At 47.3% G+C, this 18,986-nt stretch overlaps 3 protein-coding genes, 1 non-coding gene and 1 pseudogene across 4 annotated transcripts; 3 read left to right on the forward strand and 2 right to left on the reverse strand.

The window, feature by feature from the left end:
- Positions 1-94: 94 nt before the first annotated feature.
- On the reverse strand, positions 95-1,430 carry LOC128760459 (odorant receptor 131-2-like). The gene is made up of 4 exons (XM_053867885.1): positions 1,315-1,430; positions 1,094-1,232; positions 612-1,037; positions 95-337 (listed from the first exon to the last, which is right to left on the reverse strand). The coding sequence occupies exons 1-4, from the start codon at positions 1,428-1,430 to the stop codon at positions 95-97; spliced, it is 924 nt and encodes a 307-aa protein (XP_053723860.1).
- Positions 1,431-3,715: 2,285 nt separating this feature from the next.
- On the reverse strand, positions 3,716-8,363 carry LOC128760460 (odorant receptor 131-2-like). Its single transcript, XM_053867886.1, has 3 exons — positions 8,318-8,363; positions 5,798-5,901; positions 3,716-4,528 (listed from the first exon to the last, which is right to left on the reverse strand). The coding sequence occupies exons 1-3, from the start codon at positions 8,361-8,363 to the stop codon at positions 3,716-3,718; spliced, it is 963 nt and encodes a 320-aa protein (XP_053723861.1).
- Positions 8,364-10,796: 2,433 nt separating this feature from the next.
- Positions 10,797-14,637, forward strand: LOC128760461 (odorant receptor 131-2-like; annotated as a pseudogene).
- Positions 11,508-11,580, forward strand: trnav-cac (transfer RNA valine (anticodon CAC)). Its single transcript has one exon. It is a non-coding gene; the product is annotated as a tRNA-Val (tRNA).
- A 2,159-nt stretch (positions 14,638-16,796) lies between the features above and the next one.
- LOC128760463 (odorant receptor 131-2-like) lies at positions 16,797-17,833 on the forward strand. Its single transcript, XM_053867888.1, has 2 exons — positions 16,797-16,949; positions 17,018-17,833. Exons 1-2 carry the CDS (start codon positions 16,797-16,799, stop codon positions 17,831-17,833), a joined length of 969 nt encoding a protein of 322 aa, XP_053723863.1.
- The last annotated feature ends 1,153 nt before the right edge of the window (positions 17,834-18,986 follow it).

Raw genomic sequence — 18,986 nt, forward strand, 5'->3', positions numbered from 1 at the left:
TGAGAAAATCATCAGGACCTTATACTTTTTTTTTTTTTCAAGTCAGATGGTCCCAAGGATTGTGGGTCTGTGGTTCAGTTCGTCCGACTCAGTGCTACCGGACTTGGGCTTTGGCCAGAAGCGGCTGGACTCTGTGGCCCTGGCAGGACAGGTACCGGGTCCAGTACTTGCAGAACTGCTTGTCCCTGAAGCCGTAGATGACGGGGCTGAGGAAGCGAGGGATGATGTAGACCACCAGGAAGAAGACGTAGCGGATCTCCAGGCTGAGGCGGGGGAACAGAGTGATGAGGGCGGCCTGCAGAGAAGGCACCACGAAGGCCAGCATGCAGAGGAGCAGCTGCAACACCAGAGACACCGGGTCAGCAGGCATTCTGAGCTACTATTCAGTCTGCTAGACGCAAACCCTCCGGGTCCCTGTTTGTACCTCAGTCCTTGATCTTTCTGGTCCCAGTCTTGTCATCTTGTTTCATTCAGAAACTCTTTGTTAGAGTCCAACAATGAAGTTCACCACACTCAAGATGAAAACTAGGTGCCAGTCTGAAGCTCTTACACAATGTTAAATCTCTGCTTGGCATGTGTTGCTCAAACTCCTGCTCTGTTTCTTAACCCACCTGCAGACCATGGAGCAGCACGGTGTTCCTTGCCCTCTTGACGGAGGCCAGACCCATGGAGGCCGCCCTCGCAGTCAGCATGATCTTGCAGTAGGTGTAGACCAGCGTGAGCGCCACGAAGGACAGGTAGGTGACGTCGAACACCACGTTCTTAACGTAGATGGAGGGATGATGGAAGAGAAGCGAATGGTCACAGAAGATGGAGCTGTGGAAGAAGCTGGACGGCTGCACGGCGATGGTGATAAGCAGGTCTGTGATGGGTGGCGTCGCTGTGAGGATGAGGATGACACAGATGAGGAGCCGGGTTCGGGGGACCGTGCACATCTGGCTGTAGTGCAGAGGGAAGCAGATGGAGATATAGCGTTCCACCGCCATGCCGGCGAGAATCAGCGGTGTGGAGCGAGTGGTGAGGACGGCCGTCATGATCTGCGGATTGGAGTGATGGTCAGGATGAGACTGAGCTGTTCAAGTCGTGAGCTCACCAGGAGGCAGCAGGCGGACGCGTGGATCTTCCTGAAGATGTAGCTGACCACGTAGAGCGCCGTCACCAGACTGAGCTGCAGCGCGTCGTTGATCACCATGCAGACGAACATGATGTAGCGCGGATTCTCATAGAACAGGCTGGAGGACAACGGACACCCAGAATTGATGGGAGAGGACGCAACATTATGACCCCCACGGTCCAGTCGGAGGACTCACTGACCCATGTCGCAGGAAGGTGTGGACCATGCTGCTGTTGATGATGCTGAGAGTGAGCCATACCAACATCGCCACAATGTTCTTTGTCAGCGCGTTGGTGAAACTGTCTTTGGGCACCATGGCGGCGCCACCTTCCTGCAGGAAGGTGCTGTTCCTCCACAGCTGGTCCAGAGCAGTCATGGACGTGGAGGAGTTGCACATCTCACTGTCCTGAGGACAACAAGGAGATGCTCATTGCACTTGGACTGTTCAGATGACTGAGTAAAGCACTGAAACTAGAAGCACTGGCAGTGATTCAAAACTACATTAAGACGGTATGGAAGTGAGTGGTGGGACAGAGTAGAGACAACTGTGATGTCAGAGCTGCTACGAGAGTGAAAAACAGTGGTATTGAGACTCAGGAGTCAGAGACAGAAGAGTCAGAGATCAAGATACTGAGGCCGTCATTGGTAGAGACTAGAAAGGAGAAGGTGAGAAACAAGTGTATCACAAGGCAAGTATTACAGGAAATGGTTTTGTATTCATATCCAAGGAAACATGGATGTGGAAATGATCAGTCAGGTTCCTGCTTGTTGAAAATGTGAGGAAAGATAGAAAGGTTTATGTCACAGAAGACTGCAGAACAAATGACACAGTTTCACCCAAATTCATCCCCAAAAATTGCAAAAATTCTTCAGGGTTTGTAGAAGTTCCCCTGGAGATCTGCCAAATAAAGTCAGACTGGTGAGCTGATATCTGGAGCAGAGGAAGAGTCTGTGCTGAGGAACATTGAAGATTCAGTCGACTCTCAAAACTCAAAAAATATTAAATTATATTATATTCTCCACAAGTCATGGGTTGGCTCTCACCTGACGAACTGCTGCTGTCACGAGCTCATGAGGCGTGAAGTGAACTGATGTCCCTCATAACCTGTCAACACCACGAGGAGCCGCTTCAAAGTGTGGTCCTGAGTGACAGCTCCTCCTCACCAGAGCTGTGGCAGCTCGTGCCTTCCTCCTCAGGCTTATATGCTTGTCACTAATCAGGTCGCCATGGCGACGAGCACAAACACACATGGATGGATGTCTGACAGCTCTTTTTCTGGAATCCACTTTCATTGTGTTCACAGTACACGTCCATGATGACATCGTGACTGGGATCCAGATCTCATCTGATACAATATTTGGAGGTCAAAACAAGATAATGCAAGAACATGGTGAGCAATGTCCATGTGTGAACGACTGCAGGATGTCTGCCTGCCACTAGGCATCGTTCAAGATGCAAAACAGAGCAGGTGTCCATCCACTGCTTCCACACAGCTTAACCAAACAGGCGTCAGCTGAAACAAGCACCTGGATGAGAACCTATTACACTCTTCAGACACCTGGTTTGGTGAAGTTGTGTGCGTAGGAAGGCTTGAAAGAAATGCGTGCACCTACTGCGGCCTGTTCTGGAACAGTTTGCTTACCTTTGTTTTAGACCCTCCCCCAGGAGACTGAGCTACTTTTTTAAATGCGATCCATGTAAGGGAAGGAAAATACACTTTTATCCCCGGAAACCAACAACCACTCGGATGCAAGTGTCGCCAAGTCACTTTTGGTGACTGTCTGACAACAGCCAGGCACATTTCAGCAGGTTTATCTCCAAAACATGAGAGAACCCCTCAGGCTTCTGAAGATATGAACATGAAGGCAAATGTTTTTTTGAGCAATAAGCAACTTAATCCATTGCAACTGTGTCTGTCATCTTATTAACTGTTTTTAAAGCCAAGCAGAGAGAAAGAGTACTTGGTTTAGCTTTTCTTGTGGGGACATTTCACTTAGTAGGTTTGGTCCTCACAAAGTAATGCCTTAGTTTGAGGATTAAAAAGTCAAAATTACTAGGTCTCTATTGTTAAGTTTGGTTCAGAGTCCTGGTTAAGTTTAGCCACTTGTTTTGGATGGTTAGGTGTAGAGTGAGAGGCTGGGGAAAGGGTTATGGCAATGAGAAACCTCACATAGATAACAGCACAAGTGTGTGTGTGGCAGCAAATCTATTCTTGTGAGGACCAACTATTGGCAAAACACCTGTATCACTTGAACCCGGTTGACCCTGCTTGTGACCTTATGTTGACAGATGCTGATGAAACAGTTTAATGAAGGGAATTACATTTGAAACGATCACCATCAAGACTGTTACTCGACTGCTGTCTTCATTGAGTTCCTCTGGCCTGAGGTTGGATCGCTGGGGCAGCAGCTTTGCTGAAGAGACCTTGTAAAACCTCCTTTTACCCAGCAGGAGATGATGGACTAGACTTGGCTGTTTTTTTGTTTATTTACTGGTTTTCATTGCTGCTTCCTCAGAGATTCAAACACTGACTTTGCTTCTCTCTTCAGGACAACACAAGCACCAAATTTCATCTTGTCTTTTTATTAGAGCTGAAGGACTCAGGGCAGGACTCTACGGACACTTGTGTTGCCGACTCTGACTCTGCACCTCTGACTCAGCAGCACCACCTTCAGGTACTTGTGGAACCGTTTGTCCCGGACACCGTAGATGATTGGACTCAGGAAGCGCGGCAGCATGTAGACAATGAGGTAGTTAACAAAGCGGATCTGTCGGATCCTGCCCGGGAAGATGAGGTGCAGGACCAACTCCACGTTGGGTGAGATGTAGGACAGCATGCACATGGCCAGCTGGGCCACGTGCAGCAGGATGGTGCGTCGGGCTCGCTGGGCCGACACCTTCTCCGTGGACAGAGCTCTGGCCGCCCACAGCACCCGGAGGTAGGTGAAGACCAGGACCAAGAAGACGGACGAGAAGTAAATAATGTCGAAGGCCAGTCTTTTCTGCGCCAGGATGGGATCCTGGAAGACGTTCTGCCGCAGACAGAAGACGGACCTGTGGAAGAAGCTCAGCGGCTGGGTCGCTAGCGTGGCGAAGAGGTCGGTGATGTCCGGAGCCACGCATATGAACCACATGATGCCAATCACCACATAGGTCCGCCTCACCGTGCAGATCTGAGGGTGTCGCAGCGGGTTGCAGATGGCGATGTAGCGCTCGATGGCCATGCTGGCCAGGTTGACTGGCGTGTTCCTGGTGGTGAAGACGGCCACCAGGATGATGCAGCAGCAGAGGGACACGTTGATCTTGTAGACGGTGTAGCTGAGGACGAAGAGCGAGACGGTGACGGTCAGCTGCAAGGCGTCGTTCATCACCATGTGGATGAAGAGGATGTACCGAGGGTCTTCGTAGAACACCTGGTGGGAGAGCAACACTGTTTAGTCCCGACAGCAGCAACACAAATCACAGTGCAGTTCTTTCTTTTCTTCCTGGGCTGGTTTGGCCCAGCTACTCAGGGCGTGAGGCAGGGACTGCCCCCTGATTCATCAACTGTATGTTCTGGGAGGAAAGAAGAGTGTCCTGAGGAGAGGACTAGTCAGGAGTTTGAGTTGTCAGACAAGCTCAGTGCTTCTGGAACACAGGTGCGGCAGGCTCAGACAGACAAGGGGGGCGCTAAATCTGCAGCTCACACGCGAAGCAGACAGAGGTGGGAGACGTACTGTGAAATGTTGGGTGAAAAAAAAACAAACAGAAATAAAGCGACAAATATATATTCTGGTAAAAATAAAAGTTACCTGATAGAAAAGTAAAACCTTCTAAATGTATCAGTAGGTTACTGATGAGATCACTCCAGAAGAACGATCAAAAGCATCACATTCAATATAAGTTTAAAGACAAAGTTTAAACATCTTGAGTTGTGTTTTATGCATAGTACACAATGTTAAACAGTCTTTGTTATATCAGAGTTTTTCATCTGTGGCACTAGATCGAAACAGCGTCGCAGCAATACTTAACAGCTTTCGCTGACAAGTATGATATAGATATTGGCTAAAAAAAAAGTTTCATAGATAATTGGATCACTTTTGTATCTTTTAAAAAGCGCACCAGGTTGGTTTAATCCTGCCTGGCGCCCTCCAGATCGCCTGTCACTCTCTGGTGTCGAGGGTTAGAGAGTGTTGGATGTGCAGCTGAGACCACAGAGGAGAAAGAAAGGGCAAAAACCCAGAAAAATGCCAGCACTATTCAGAAAATAATAATATCAAGAGCTTAAAAAGATGGTGAGATATTTGTGTATATATACACATGCATCTTGAATATTTAATCAATAGTGATCACAAAGAATTTGTGCAAGTGAACGTAGTGATTTTTTTCAAACCAAAGCTATTTCTGTCAGTGGGTTAGGGTTAGTTAGTTGCTGAAAAGAAGTGAGAAAACTGGACTGTGAGGTGTTCGGTGGGTGCGGGACACCACACTCTGGTCTGATCCAGGTCCAGCAGAGGGTGTGCATTTCCACTCTCTGATTGTTCCAATGAAGGCCCGGAACTTGGGAGTGGCATCTGAGGACACTGACGGCAACATAGAATGAACATATCACTGCACCACATCGGACGCCACCTTTGACCTTCATCGCCAGCATCTCCTCATCACCCAGGCCTCAGGACTGAGGAAGATCTGCAGCCACTCACTTGATATTTGAAGAAGGTGGTGACCAGAGCCCCGTTGATGTAACTGAGGACGACCCAGACCAGAACCACGGTCATGTTTCTCACCAGCACGATTGTGTAGGAGTCTCTCATCGGCAGGTTCTGTTAGAGCAGCAGGGGGCGCCATAGGACAATCAGCAACACTGTTCAGCACATTCACCAGCGGGGGTTCTGCTGCTCACCAGACCTCCTCAGTGCCGTTTCCTCCAGGAGTCATGGATGATAGGTGATGAGTGAAGCTTCGATTGATCAGAGGTTGATGGAAGAAACCATGAGACTGAGTCAACACAAGTTTCTCAATGCCGCCACACACACACCTGAGCAGGTAAGCGTGTGTTCACCAGGTTCTCCTGATCAGACGAGGATTGGCCAACTAGACCTGCGCTTCAAATACGAAGAAAAAGGAACTAAGAATCAACCAAGTACCAAATCAACATGAAAACAAAGACTTGTCATGCTCATGAGTCCAAGTCAGTCTCCGAGTGCAGGGGTTCTGACTTTATACCTGAGCATGAGGAGGAGGAGGAAGAGGATGATGACGACTGGATGACGGCGTCTGAATCAAATCATTTGACTGTACTGGTGTTCATTTGACTTGTATATTTCTTTTGGAGTTTCAGATTGTCTGCCAAAAGTTCCTTCACTGTCCAGAACATCTCTACAGTCCGGGGAATTTATTCCCTGTTCTGAAAACCTGATGGCTGTAAACTTTAGAGCAAGTGTTCATGCTGTTTTGCAGGTCACTGTACATCCCAGAGGAACTTCAAATTGCAGGTCTGTCTCTTATATTAATATTAATCTTATATTGATCTCATATATTTAGCATGAGCTGGCTCGAAACATCGAGTTAAAAACAAGATAAGGCCTACCATCGTCCTTATGGATGAGTAAATAATATATTTAGAATCCGAAAATAACCTAAATACTTCTGTGAATTGATGCGATAGCAACCTTTTTCACTCAAGAATTTAAGAAAAAAGAAAAAAATGGGCCAGAGAAGGGACACTTTTCTCATTCATGCAGGATAAAGGGGCTGGTGCTCGAGCTAGGGATCTACAAATGTGTACCTGGTTAAAGTGGTAACGGAGAGCAGTGAGGGCAATCCATATTGTTGATGTGCCAGCGTGGAGTTGTAAACAGGATAAACATTCAGAGGTGAATTTGAGTGAGGTTCATGATCATGTGAGGAATTACATAAGTGGCGACGGTGCGCCTAACCGTGGCGTAAACTTTCCCCCATCACATTGTTTTCTAAGTGATGCCTTATCATATGGCCCTTGTTGGTGAACCACCCAAACAACACCAACCGAACAGAGGTATACACACATGGAAAAAAAAGTAATGGAACTAACCAGGTCCTGTGTGCGGTTCTGAACATTCCTGCTCAGGAAACTCTTCCAGCTGGAAATGAATCACAGGCCTCTCTTCAGTCTTCTGAGGAGACACTCTACCCTGTCGGATCCAGTGATTTTCTTTGTTTGCCATGTTGCACATATGTTGTCTCAAGTGGTAGAGACAAGGCAGAGAAACACCAGGTGACACAGTTGTTCCAAGACACTAACGTCTACATTGACATGAGACTATCTGTGAGCCCTTCATACCCAGGTGAGGCGAGACACCAGCTACAGGGGGCCAGCATGTGTGCAAGTGTGATGTTAGTGTGTGCGATAGGATGGACCTGTCTGGTCAGAACATGCTTCTCCCTGAGTCCAGAATGGTTCTCCCGTTAAAGGGAAAAAGGCTTGGGTGATGTCACAGAATGGAAAAAACGCCATGCATCATGGGCTTTGATGTCAACTGTCAACTGAAGACTTATTTTCTTTGCCTTTGTTTTCCACCTGAACAGATGTTTTAATTGTTTTTGTATCCAATACATGATACAGACACTACTGTGTCTGTAGTGTAGTGGTCATCACATCTGCCTCACATGCAAAAAGGTCCTCGGCTCGAGCAGAAACGTTCTGTTCCTTTTAAGTTTCAGCTCCCCTCATCTGCGAGGTTTTCTCTTCTTTATTGTTTTCTTTCTTTTTGTATTTTGACTTGTTTTTTTATAATGATATGCTGCACTTCATACGGACATTAACACCTTAGAGTCTGGAAACCCGATGTTTCACTGGCGCTGAAGAGAAGGAGATGGGGATGTCAACACCACTAACACTGAACGCAGTGTTTGCGTTTGACTGATTCCAACTCGTGGGATGTCGAGCTGGTAGCTGTTAGCATGAGGCCAAAATGTAGAACAAGAGTTCTCCTTCTGAGCACAGACGCGCAAGGAGGAAGATTTGTGAGGAGAAGAGAGCATACATGGAGAAGACAGAGAGGCAACTGCAGCAGAACGACACCAGAGGAGTCTGGAAGAGCCCCAGACATCTCAGCCTTTAATGAGACCAAGACTCATATTGGGAGGGATGTCGGGTGGGCAAATGACTTCGTGCTCTCCTATAACCGGTTTGACCAGTTGCCTGCCTCCACCCCACTCAGTCCTCCAACTGCAGCCTCCACTGTGTGCTCCCAGGCCCACTGAGCTGTTGATGGGACTCATGTCCATTGTCAAACATTCATTTATTTATCTTTAAATATTATTATTAAAAGTATATATATATATATGAAAAATATTAACGACTAATAATAATATTTTGTGTACTATGTTTTGTTGATTCAACATCAAGAGTCTGTGAATGTGTTTGTATTGACGCAATACTTGCTCCTCATGATGGGACCATCTGACCTTTCCTAAACTCCCCCTAGTGTTTCCCTCGCTCACACACACTCTCCCACAGCGGGATCTATTAGCATCTCCTCAGAGCCGAGGCAGGTCATGTGACCCCCTGAGATCGGCAGCAGGAGTCGTGGAGGTCTCTGGTGATGGAGGCCTTCATTAGTCTGAAAGGTTGTTGGTGTCTCCCTGGACTTGAACTTTGAAAAGTTGCTCCTGGAGTGGGAGATGATGAGGAGCCTTGTTGATCTGTCTAAGATCTCAGAGGAGTTGGAGAGACCGTTAGTGTTAGAGAGAGAGGAGGACAAGAGAAGGTACTTGGTGTTGACCTATGACCTGGGCCATGGTCTGGTGGATCTCAACAGCCAACCAGACAGACCACAAGGTCCAGATCCAATTTCTTCTACATCTGGACACAGCATGACACATGGTGGTGGGTGCAGAAGTCCCATTGTGAACTCACACAGTAGGGACCAGAGAGAGAACATCAGTCCTGGTGCAGCCCAACAGCAGGAAGATCATGGTCTGGATTCCAGCTTCAGTCATCTCCCTCACTTGCTTGTGTGGATTTACTCTGGTCAGACAGCTTTGTTCAGTTCCTCTGACCGAATCGTTCTTTCGTCACTCAGCTCAGTCTCAAACATGAGTTTCCACCCGATGATGAAACATTTTGAGGACAGACTTTGGGGAGTCAAACTTCAGGAACACATGTTGCATCAGCGTCTCTGGAGGACAGGTCTTGAAGGTCACAGCAGTAATGAGGCAACTATTGTGAAGGCAGGAAGTGGCTCCCTCCAGAGCTGACCTTCAGCGAGGTGATCCACCGAGAGTTCCTCTGACTGCACAACAACCTGCAGGTAAACAGCTGAGTCATCGCTAGTATGGAGACTCTACTGACAACACAACATTGCGTCAGACAAGTCACTGTGTTGTGTGGAAGTGGTCAACTACTGCAAGAACACAAGGCCACAATCAGCTCTTCCATGAGACCTATTGTTGATGTCACCTTGGATTTTCTGAAGAGCAAGTCAGCAAACTCAGTGGGAAGTTGTTTGGCGAGCGTTACGCAACAGCTTGTGTGGAATGACTGCGTTGTAAGTGATGTTTGGGTGTCTTGCAGCTGCTACCCAAGTTGTTACTTCTGAGACCCTTGGCCTTTCTTCCACTTTGGAAGAGAGAAAAACCCCAAAGCAATGATTTGTTTTTGAAGGGGAACGAGTGTGGCAGTGGATAACACAGCATGTTTGCATCATGATCTGAGTTGAACAGACCAACTTTAACAAACAAACAGCACAGAGAGCTGGCGCCAGTGTTGTAAACAAACTTTCCAGTGGACCTCCTGTTGCCAACCTTCCCACGTGTGCATACAGAACTTCTCTTCTGCCAAACTTGTCCCATTGTAAAAGTGGTACACCTCCGGGGCCACGTGACGGCGTGTGCTGCATGACACAATGGAGCAAGTCTGGGTGTGTGACATCAGGTCTGTTGCAGAAACATGGCATCTTGTTGCGCCCTGTGAGTTTCTTCTAGCAATGGCTTGACCCCTTCACAAGAGCTCTCCCTCCATACCTGCATGCTGGAGCTGCAGGGGAGCTCGCAGTGGTAGCTACACACATTTTGTTTTTGTCTACAGTCCACTCACACTGTTTATTCCACACACTGTGAACATTTCATTTGATAACAGTCAACATCTGTCTCTCAAGATGGCGCCGTTACACCACCACACTTCTGGCTTCACTACACATCACCAACTGTAAGTGCTCAGCTTTGAGCCCCTATTGCCAAGACAAGACGATGGTGATCCTCACTGAGCTCCAGCAGATATGACCTCCTGGACCTGATCTGCAGGACACACCTCTGATGAACTCACAGCTCGTCTTGTTGATGAAACTTCCGATCGGGAGGTGTGGGGGAAACAAAACTGGTCAAATGCTGTGAAGACACTCAACTGTCATGGGTGAAATGTCTCCCTCTTGTGGTTATGTATGGTTATGAGGATGATCTCTCACCATTCAAGGTGTCCCAAAGCCCACTCTCAGTCACCTTCGGGGCCACAGAGTCAGGTGTAGACAGATCACAGGTCAGTCTTATTCCTCTGGGAAACATCGTCTGTTTGACTTTGACTGAAGTTTGACTTTCATAGCGTGACCAACAGGCTGCACCTCCTCTAGCCAATGTTCCACCTCTTACACCTGGTCTGTGGAGAGCGAAATAGGTCATGAAAGAAGGTGGATTCTGGCCTCAGGCAGCTGATGATGTTCCAACATGGACGACGAGAGACATGGCACCCTGTCCACCAACCTGGGTTACAGTGCGGTATACTAACGCTGAAAAGTATTATGGAATATCCAAGACTAAGTGCAGTTGCACACATTCAGTATGAGTTCAGTGTAAGAATACCAACAGGTATATTGCCAGTAAATACTGCTGTACATATGATGTACAAATTATTTTTAATTGACTTATTATGTTTCAATGTTATGTTCCAAGCAGCGGTTCATAAATTCAACAATACTTTAACAGTCTCTGATCGTGGTGTTTATTATTTCCATCTCCGTCTCCAGAAGGAAGGACTTCTGTTGGACTCATGTTTCTGTAGTGCAGTGGTCATCACATCTGCTTCACATGCAGAAGGATCTTAGCTTAAAACTGAGCAGAAATATATGGATCCAGATGAGTTTCTTTCTTTTCTTTTGATCGTGATGGTGTCATCACTGTTTTTGTGGGCAGCTGCCTTTGGTTTCCACTGTACTCTCCTCCGCTTCTCCAGGACTTTTAATATCAAAGTGTCTGAAATCAACTCAGGGCCTGAATTGAAACGGGTTTATAACTGTGTAATTATGGTTCAACACTCTCTCTCACGGCCTGGTTCCAAAAAACACTGCATTACTTCTACAAAACTCACACTGTCCATTATACTGTATTGTTATGATCATTTTTTTATCCATGCCCATCACATATAAGAGGCACTTTTGTGTTTCTGTAGTGTAGTGGTCATCACGTCCGCCTCACACGCGGAAGGTCCTCGGTTCGACATCAAGCAGAAACATTTTGTTGCCTTTTGGCCTCTTAATGAAAGGAACCTTGAAGATGTATTTTCTTTGCCTTGGATTTCCACTGTACTCTCATCCACTGTAGGACTTTTGAGATTGAAGTGTCTGAAAACAGTCCTCAACTAGTCTCACAGATAAAGATTAAAATGATGCCAAAAACATATTGGTTTGGTGTCTTTGGTTTAAAACCATTTACCAGTTTGGGGCGTGAATTGAAACTTCTACAATACTCACACTGTCCATTATACTGTATAGTTATGATCATTGTTTTATCCATGCCCATCACAAGTAAGATGCACTTACGTGTTTCTGAGAAAGATTATTCACATCATCACACAATTCTCCGTGTTTACACTTCAACACTACTCTTGTAATCCTTTGCTACAGAGACAGCCTGGATCACTGTCATGCACCAAAAGTGAAGCAGAAAAAATCTGGTTTGACGACGGTGAAATAAATGACTGATGGTGAGTTGTGATATTGCTGTGTCTCAACATGAACTAAGAGCAATAATAAACACTTGAATGAAGCAAGAAGTTGTATTTTTTATTGAGACGGGGCAGCGATGTAAAATATATTTTACCTCTTATTTACCTCACTTTAAGGCTCCATGTCTATTATAGACAAAAAAGATGAGGTTATGCTTGAGATCAGATTTTAGTGAAAAGTTGAGCAGCAGAAATAAGAAATCCATTGGTAAAATAAGATAAATGATCTAACACTTGTCTAAATCTAAGTTTATTTTCTCTTGCTAAGAACCACATTATGTGCAGTGTAAGTACAATTCAAATTCAAGTGTCACGTTTCATCTTGTTAACACTGTTGATGACTAACAAACATGAAAGAGCATCACAGGACCCCTTTAACGTTAACATTTTAAGTTGATGTTGATTTGTGGAGTGCCGTTTATTGACTTGAAATCCTGGTGATCTTGCACTGAACTCAGTCTGTATGATGTTAAGTTACTGACTAGTCTTTCACTTTTCCTTCTTCTTACTTCTTCTTCTTCTTACTTTTTAGAAACGTACACTTCATTGTACTCTTCCTCTGAATATAATATGTGTAAAAAGTCATCTTCAGGTTTACCACTGTACCTCAGTTGTTGTACTCATAGGTCAATCTCACATTAACGGACGCACACACACACACACACACACACTGACACACACAGGCACACACCCTTGCGTGCACACACATGCACGCTCATGTCTGGGTCTATATCTTCCAGCTTCACGGCAGCAGCAGCTCTGTGACTGGCAGACATCTGCAGGTTGCTCAAGTGTATGTGTCCTTCGACAGGAAACATTCATGAAGGACCTTCTCCACAGACTCATCTGAACACAGAACACTGAAAGGACTCCAGCTGATGGCTCAACCATCCCTCTGGTCCTGACTGCTCTTCTCCACTCTGGACTCACATCTTTGATCATCTCAGTGGAGTCGCTGGAACTCTCCGGCAGCTTCGACCTCCACGTTGGTCCTCAACACAGGTACTGCACCTGCACTTCACACTCAGTTCTGACCACCTCAGGGTCTTCATCTCTGACTCTTCTGACTCTGAACCTCAGGCCAGACCAGGGTCTCATCAAAGATGCTGGATTTAGTTGAGGGATTTTCTAAACACGTGACGACCGGAGATCAATGTCCAAATGTAGTTGACATGGATCGGGTGTGGACAGATGATGATGGAGGATAGACTTGCTCCGGCTGCAGAAGTGGAACTCAGATTGAATCCTTTCATTGGTGTGAATCTGAATGTGGATGATCACGTTTCTCAAACAACATTCCAAGAGAAGGAACCAGGTTGATGAGGGAGCAGGCCAGGTTTCAGAGCTGGACTCTCCTCCGCTCACATCTGGGTTCTCAGGCTCTTTGTGGTTAGACAGACTGGTGAAACCTCTCAAGGGTTCCACCTCCACACACAGCCCATCATGATCCTCTCTTGTCTTCCAGCCAGACGAGATGAACGCAACTCAGTCTTCTAACCTGACTGTGGTCATGGGGTACCGAGACTCGCTCACCAAAGCCGCCATCAAGAATGTGATCGTGGTGGTGCTGGGCATCTCCATCAACTATATCAACATCTGCCTCATCCAGACCTTCAGCAAACACCAGGTACAGCCACCACACTCCAGCTGCTTCTGTCGGCTCGCTGTTCTTGAGAGGTCCAGGCTCACTGCAGGTCAGAATCTGCTCTTTTGTTTGTTGCTGATTTCACATGCTGATGTTTCACTGTGAACCCAAAGTGGGCCAGGGTGTCATGTGACCACAACCCACATCTCTGCAGGTGTTCAACACCAACCCCCGCTACATCCTCTTCTTACACCTGGTGGTCAACGACATGATCCAGGTGTCCCTGACCGTCTTCCTCTTCATCATCAGCTACACGCTCCACAAGATCAACGTTTCCATCTGCGGCGCCTTCATCCTTCTGGCACTGTTTGCCACTGAGAACACGCCCCTCAACTTGGCCTGCATGGCAGTGGAGTGCTACATCGCCATCTGCCTGCCGTTACACCACGCCCAGATCTGCACGGTGAGGCGGACCAAGGTCCTCATCGGACTCATCTGGATGACCAGCATGTTATCGGTTCTTCCCGACCTCTTCATCGCGCTGGCGATCGAACCGCCATCATTCTTCAAGTCCCGCGTCTTCTGTGTTCGAGAGACGGTTTTCCGAAACCCCCACATCATCCGGAAAACGGGACATTACTTACATTGTGTATCTGGCGGTCGTCTGGATAGTGATCCTGTACACGTACTTCAAGATCATATTTACGGTGAAGATGGCGAAGAACGACGCCAAGAAGGCGCGGAACACCATCCTGCTGCACGGCTTCCAGGTCATGCTGTGCATGGCCACTTACGCCGAGCCGCAGCTCAGACTGGCCTTGCACAAGGCCTTTCCCGAGCACAGCAATGACTTCAGCTTCGCCTGCTACGTGGTTGTGTATGTGCTGCCGCGCTCCATCAGCCCCGTCGTCTACGGGATACGAGACAGTACCTTCAGGAAGTACCTGCGCCGCCACCTGCAGTGCAGCTCCTGCACCTGAGTGCCATCAAGTCCTGCGTGAACTGTAACTGGCTGCACATGAGCGACAACAATTGACCCCAACAATCTGTAAATGCGGCTTCACACATCCGGTCAATGTGTGTCTGAGTCGGTGTTCATTTTAACATAATATTCAGATTCAGCCTAGAATAGTCTCAGGTGGTCTGACAGTCGCAGCCTGCTGTGTCCTTGGAATGGTGTTCAGGATTGAATAGTCCACACAAGCAAGCGAAGCGGTGGAAACTGTAGCATGTCATTTGGTTTTATTATTTTGCTGTCAGCCACCAGACTCTTGCGTTCATATCACAATCCATCTCTGAAGGTCAAATAAACTAAATGAAAACAAGGCTTTGTACTCACCTGCTGCTGAGTTGCCCCCTCACCTGCCCCTCCTTCTCTTGACATCCTGGAGCAGGCCGTGCTCACTCAGTTCAGGAAGCTGAATCTTTGGAAGGCTGCGGGTCCGGACAGAGTTTCCCCTGCCATCCTGAAGCATTGTGCCACTGAGCTGGCTCTGGTGTTGAAGGACATCTTCAATGCATCCTTGGAGTCTGTCATGTTCCTGCCTGCTTTAAATCCTCCACTATCAATCCTGTTCCCCCAAAAAACAGGATCACAGGACTGATTGCTAACAAATAACCCACTGTTGTTGTCCCAGCTAACTTCTTATCTTGTCTTTGTTGAGTTAAGGTCTGTGAAAAAGGTTGGACATTTCCCATCATGTTGGAGTCCACGAATTCAACACAGGTCTGAGTGTGTGTCTGTGATTCTGAGAGTGTAGAGCCATGCTTGCATCACTATACACATCAATGTGTTGGTGTGAGACTTTGTCTGTGTAAGCATGTGTGTATTTGCTTGTGTCTGAGTGTCAACAACAGCGGCAGTCTTATGTTGTATCTTCTGTTTTTTTGTGAATTGTGTGTGTGAGTGTGTTACTTTTGGATTCCCTCAGAGACATGTAATATATAATATATAAATGTGTGTAATGCTAGATTATGGTTATGTGTGGGCGGATCACTGCTGACCAGAGTAAGTCCCCACAAGAGCCAACCTGTACGACAGAGGTTGAAGGTTTGTGTTGTTGGAAAAGACAGGAACTGCTTGGCTGCTTCAAGTGATTGGATGTGTCATGATGAGACAACACTTGTTGACTCAGTGAGGACACACAACAAGGTCAGGGGTTCCTTTAACATCTTCACTCAACAATTTGACAACATGGCAAAGAAGAACCGTCACGCTGCAAACACTTCAGGATTGTCTTCACATCAAATTCCAGCAAAGACACCATGAATGCCCAGAACACCAGCAGCTTTGGTTCCGTCACACATCTCACAATCAAACAGTATGTACTGCCTCTGTCACTCACCTAGACCATTGACAAGCAAGGTCATGAAGCTTAACCTGACATGCAGACTGAACACACAGACTCACACACAGGCGAGCACACAACCCTCCCACAACTCTTACGACACCTCCACCACACCTCCACACGTACACACACGCAGCAGACCTCAGCTATAACAGTCTGGCTTCCTCTCTCGGTCCAGACAGGGGGCAGCAGGTGAGAGCTGGTTAGTTCTGACTCTCTTGCTGTGAGCGCTCTGGACCAGCAGACCTGACTGAAGTGGTCTTCACTGACTCTGGACCAGCAGAGGCTTCTGTTCTCAGGTTCTGCTCCTGTCTGATCATGTGAAGCCTTTCATCAGAGCCTCGCTGGTGACTGATGACTCTTCACGTTGAGAGTGATGAGCAGCGTCAGCAAAGCTCACTGATCCAACAGACACAGTTGATTTTATTCTCTCTCAAACACTGAGCTTCAACACAGAGAAGAGAGTCACGGAGAGATAGTGGTGCAGCTTCACTGCTCTGCTGCAGATGTCTGCGCTCTCTCTCTCTCTCTCTCTCTCTCTCTCTCTCTCTCTCTCTCTCTCTGCCTCTAAACTCTGGCACTCTCACAGATGTGACCAAATGTGTGTGTGTGTGTGTGACTGTACAGTTCCATATCACACCGCCATTTCTTCTGGATCTGGATTTAATAATTCAAACGACTCCTGTTCATTCACACTTGTGTGCACTTACTGACTTCTTTGTGTTCTGTCCATGCTTGTGTTCATTCAAGTTGTGAAGAGACTCATCTGTTTCTTTCTCAGAGTCACAGGCATGAGCCTCTCTGATCCTGCCAGTAACCTGACCACCGGTGTGCCCCGAGACTCCCTGACCGTGGCCTTAGTGAAGAATTTGTTCACTGTGGTCCTCAGCATCTCCATCATCTTCATCAATGGGACGTTGATCCACACCTTCAGACAGCACCAGGTCAGTAACCCTAACCCTAAGTCAGCTCGATCCAGAACCAGCCTTCATGTGTTCTCTTGTGTTTCCAGGTCCTAAACTCCAACCCACGCTACATCCTCTACATCCACCTGGTGGCCAACGACATCATCCTGCTCACAATGATCACACTCTTGCTGTTGATAAGCTACACACTTCTCAGAGTCAACGCCTCCATCTGCATGTTCATGATCATTGTCGCAGTGCTCGCCAACTTGAACAACCCTTTCACTCTGGCTGCCATGGCGCTGGAGTGCTACGTGGCCATCTGCTTCCCGCTGCGCCACGTGCAGATCTGCACCGTCAACAACACCTACGTGGTGATCGGACTGGTGTGGGTGATCAGCTCGCTCACCATCCTGCCAGACCTCTTTGTCGTCTTGGCGACAGAGTCTCTGGACTTCTTTCACTCTGGCATTTTCTGCATCCGAGATAAAATGTTCCGGAGCCCAGAGCTGAAAGAGAAGCGGGACATTTCCTTCATGGTGCTCCTCGTCCTTGTCTGGCTCACTCTGGTCTACGCCTACTTCAACATTCTGTGTGCAGCGCGTGGTGCCACCAGCGACGCCAGGAAAGCCAGGAACACCGTCCTGCTTCATGGGTTCCAGCTCTCGCTTTGCATGCTGAACTACACCCACAGCCACATCACCAGCGGACTGATCGCTCTGTTACCACAGGCCATCACAGACATCCTCTTCATCACCAGCATCCTGCTCCAGGCGCTGCCAAGGCTGGTCAATCCACTCGTCTATGGTCTCAGAGACAAAACCATCCGCAAGTGTGTGAAGAGAAGTCTGTGTGGTGCTGGAAGAGACGGCGCCATCCAGAGGAAAGATGAAGAGAGGCCTGCAGGGGGCCACGCTCGCTGATGGCTGCAGCGTTGCTGCTGCTGTTTCGCTGCAAGAGCTGAATGAATGTTTCCAGTCACTGAAAATTGAACAATAATAAAAAGAAAGAAGTGAAGACAACAGTGTTGTTTGTTGAGGGGGACTAATGTCATACCAACTCTTTACAAAAACACTCGACAAGCTTCACAAGCACAGAGAGATCTGCCAGAGTGCAGAAGCGGCCTACAAGTGCCTTGTACTGGCTGTGCTTTCTGGCTCCAGACGCCCTTCAGTCTTCCCCCCGGCTGTATTTGTGATGGAAGTTCCCCAACCAGTGCAGCAGGCGGCGCTGTTTCACAACCACAGTGGTAAAACCCTCAGCATCTTGAACACGTACATTTATTGAGGTTTCACAAATTATAGAGAAGGACTTGTGACACGAGCAGATCACAAACATCTGTGTCTCTCGTCCTGTGAAATAATAATCGACTGACGGCATAAGCACAGTTTTAGTTTTCTGGTGAATTCAGCCGTGTGGCGTCATCAGCCAGAGAACAACTGCAAACTACTAACAGTTGACAAAGTGCACATCGGCAAGATTCGGAACAGGAAGTGAGAGCTGGGTCCGACCCCCATCAACATCAGAAACTAACACCTCATTTTCTTGAGTGAAGAAGACCTGACCATAAGGAAACAGAGTCTGCCGCATGCTGTAACTGCGATATAGGTAAGAAAAATGAGACCAACAGCTCTGTCACAGAAAACCATCATTTGATCAACACCAGCTGCATGACTTCCAGCACAAAGTCCTTTCCAGAGAACAAAAAAAAAGCTTCAATTTTGCCTGTAAATTTTTTCAGTAAATCCAACGGCTACTCACTGAGGTTGGTCAGGTGACATGCGCTACTGCAACTCTCAAAAGAACAATGAAAATGGAAAGAAAACAGAACGCAAGTGTGAAATCTCCATCACAGATAGAGTCCCCTGCTTATGAAGCGCTTGGTTCTTTTGCTGTCTGGTTTTCACTCCATTCTACTTGGAATTGATGATTTCCTTTTGTGCACTTTTCTTTTAGCGCTGCAGAGCTTGATTCTCATCTTTTTTGAGTTTACTGTTATTCCAGGGATAAACCCAGGTACTGTGATTTGTTTCTGGTGTCTTGACATGGTCATCTGCATCAGCATCAGGCTCCAGA

This window comes from Synchiropus splendidus, chromosome 6, assembly GCF_027744825.2.
Source record: "Synchiropus splendidus isolate RoL2022-P1 chromosome 6, RoL_Sspl_1.0, whole genome shotgun sequence".
NCBI lineage: Eukaryota > Metazoa > Chordata > Actinopteri > Syngnathiformes > Callionymidae > Synchiropus > Synchiropus splendidus.

What these genes read in the sequence shown, in the direction of transcription:
- LOC128760459 (XM_053867885.1), bottom strand. Translation starts at nt 1,430, where the DNA reads ATGGTGCCCAAAGACAGTTTCACCAACGCGCTGACAAAGAACATTGTG. An exon ending in CGTCCGCCTGCTGCCTCCTG is followed by an intron (nt 1,038 to 1,093) that starts GTGAGCTCACGA and finishes TCCAATCCGCAG; the next exon opens with ATCATGACGGCCGTCCTCAC. An exon ending in TGCTGCTCCATGGTCTGCAG is followed by an intron (nt 338 to 611) that starts GTGGGTTAAGAA and finishes CTGGTGTTGCAG; the next exon opens with CTGCTCCTCTGCATGCTGGC.
- LOC128760460 (XM_053867886.1), bottom strand. Translation starts at nt 8,363, where the DNA reads ATGGACATGAGTCCCATCAACAGCTCAGTGGGCCTGGGAGCACACA. An exon ending in AGTGGGCCTGGGAGCACACA is followed by an intron (nt 5,902 to 8,317) that starts GTGGAGGCTGCA and finishes TGCCGATGAGAG; the next exon opens with ACTCCTACACAATCGTGCTG. An exon ending in CCACCTTCTTCAAATATCAA is followed by an intron (nt 4,529 to 5,797) that starts GTGAGTGGCTGC and finishes CTCTCCCACCAG; the next exon opens with GTGTTCTACGAAGACCCTCG.
- LOC128760463 (XM_053867888.1), top strand. Translation starts at nt 16,797, where the DNA reads ATGAGCCTCTCTGATCCTGCCAGTAACCTGACCACCGGTGTGCCCCGA. An exon ending in ACACCTTCAGACAGCACCAG is followed by an intron (nt 16,950 to 17,017) that starts GTCAGTAACCCT and finishes TTGTGTTTCCAG; the next exon opens with GTCCTAAACTCCAACCCACG.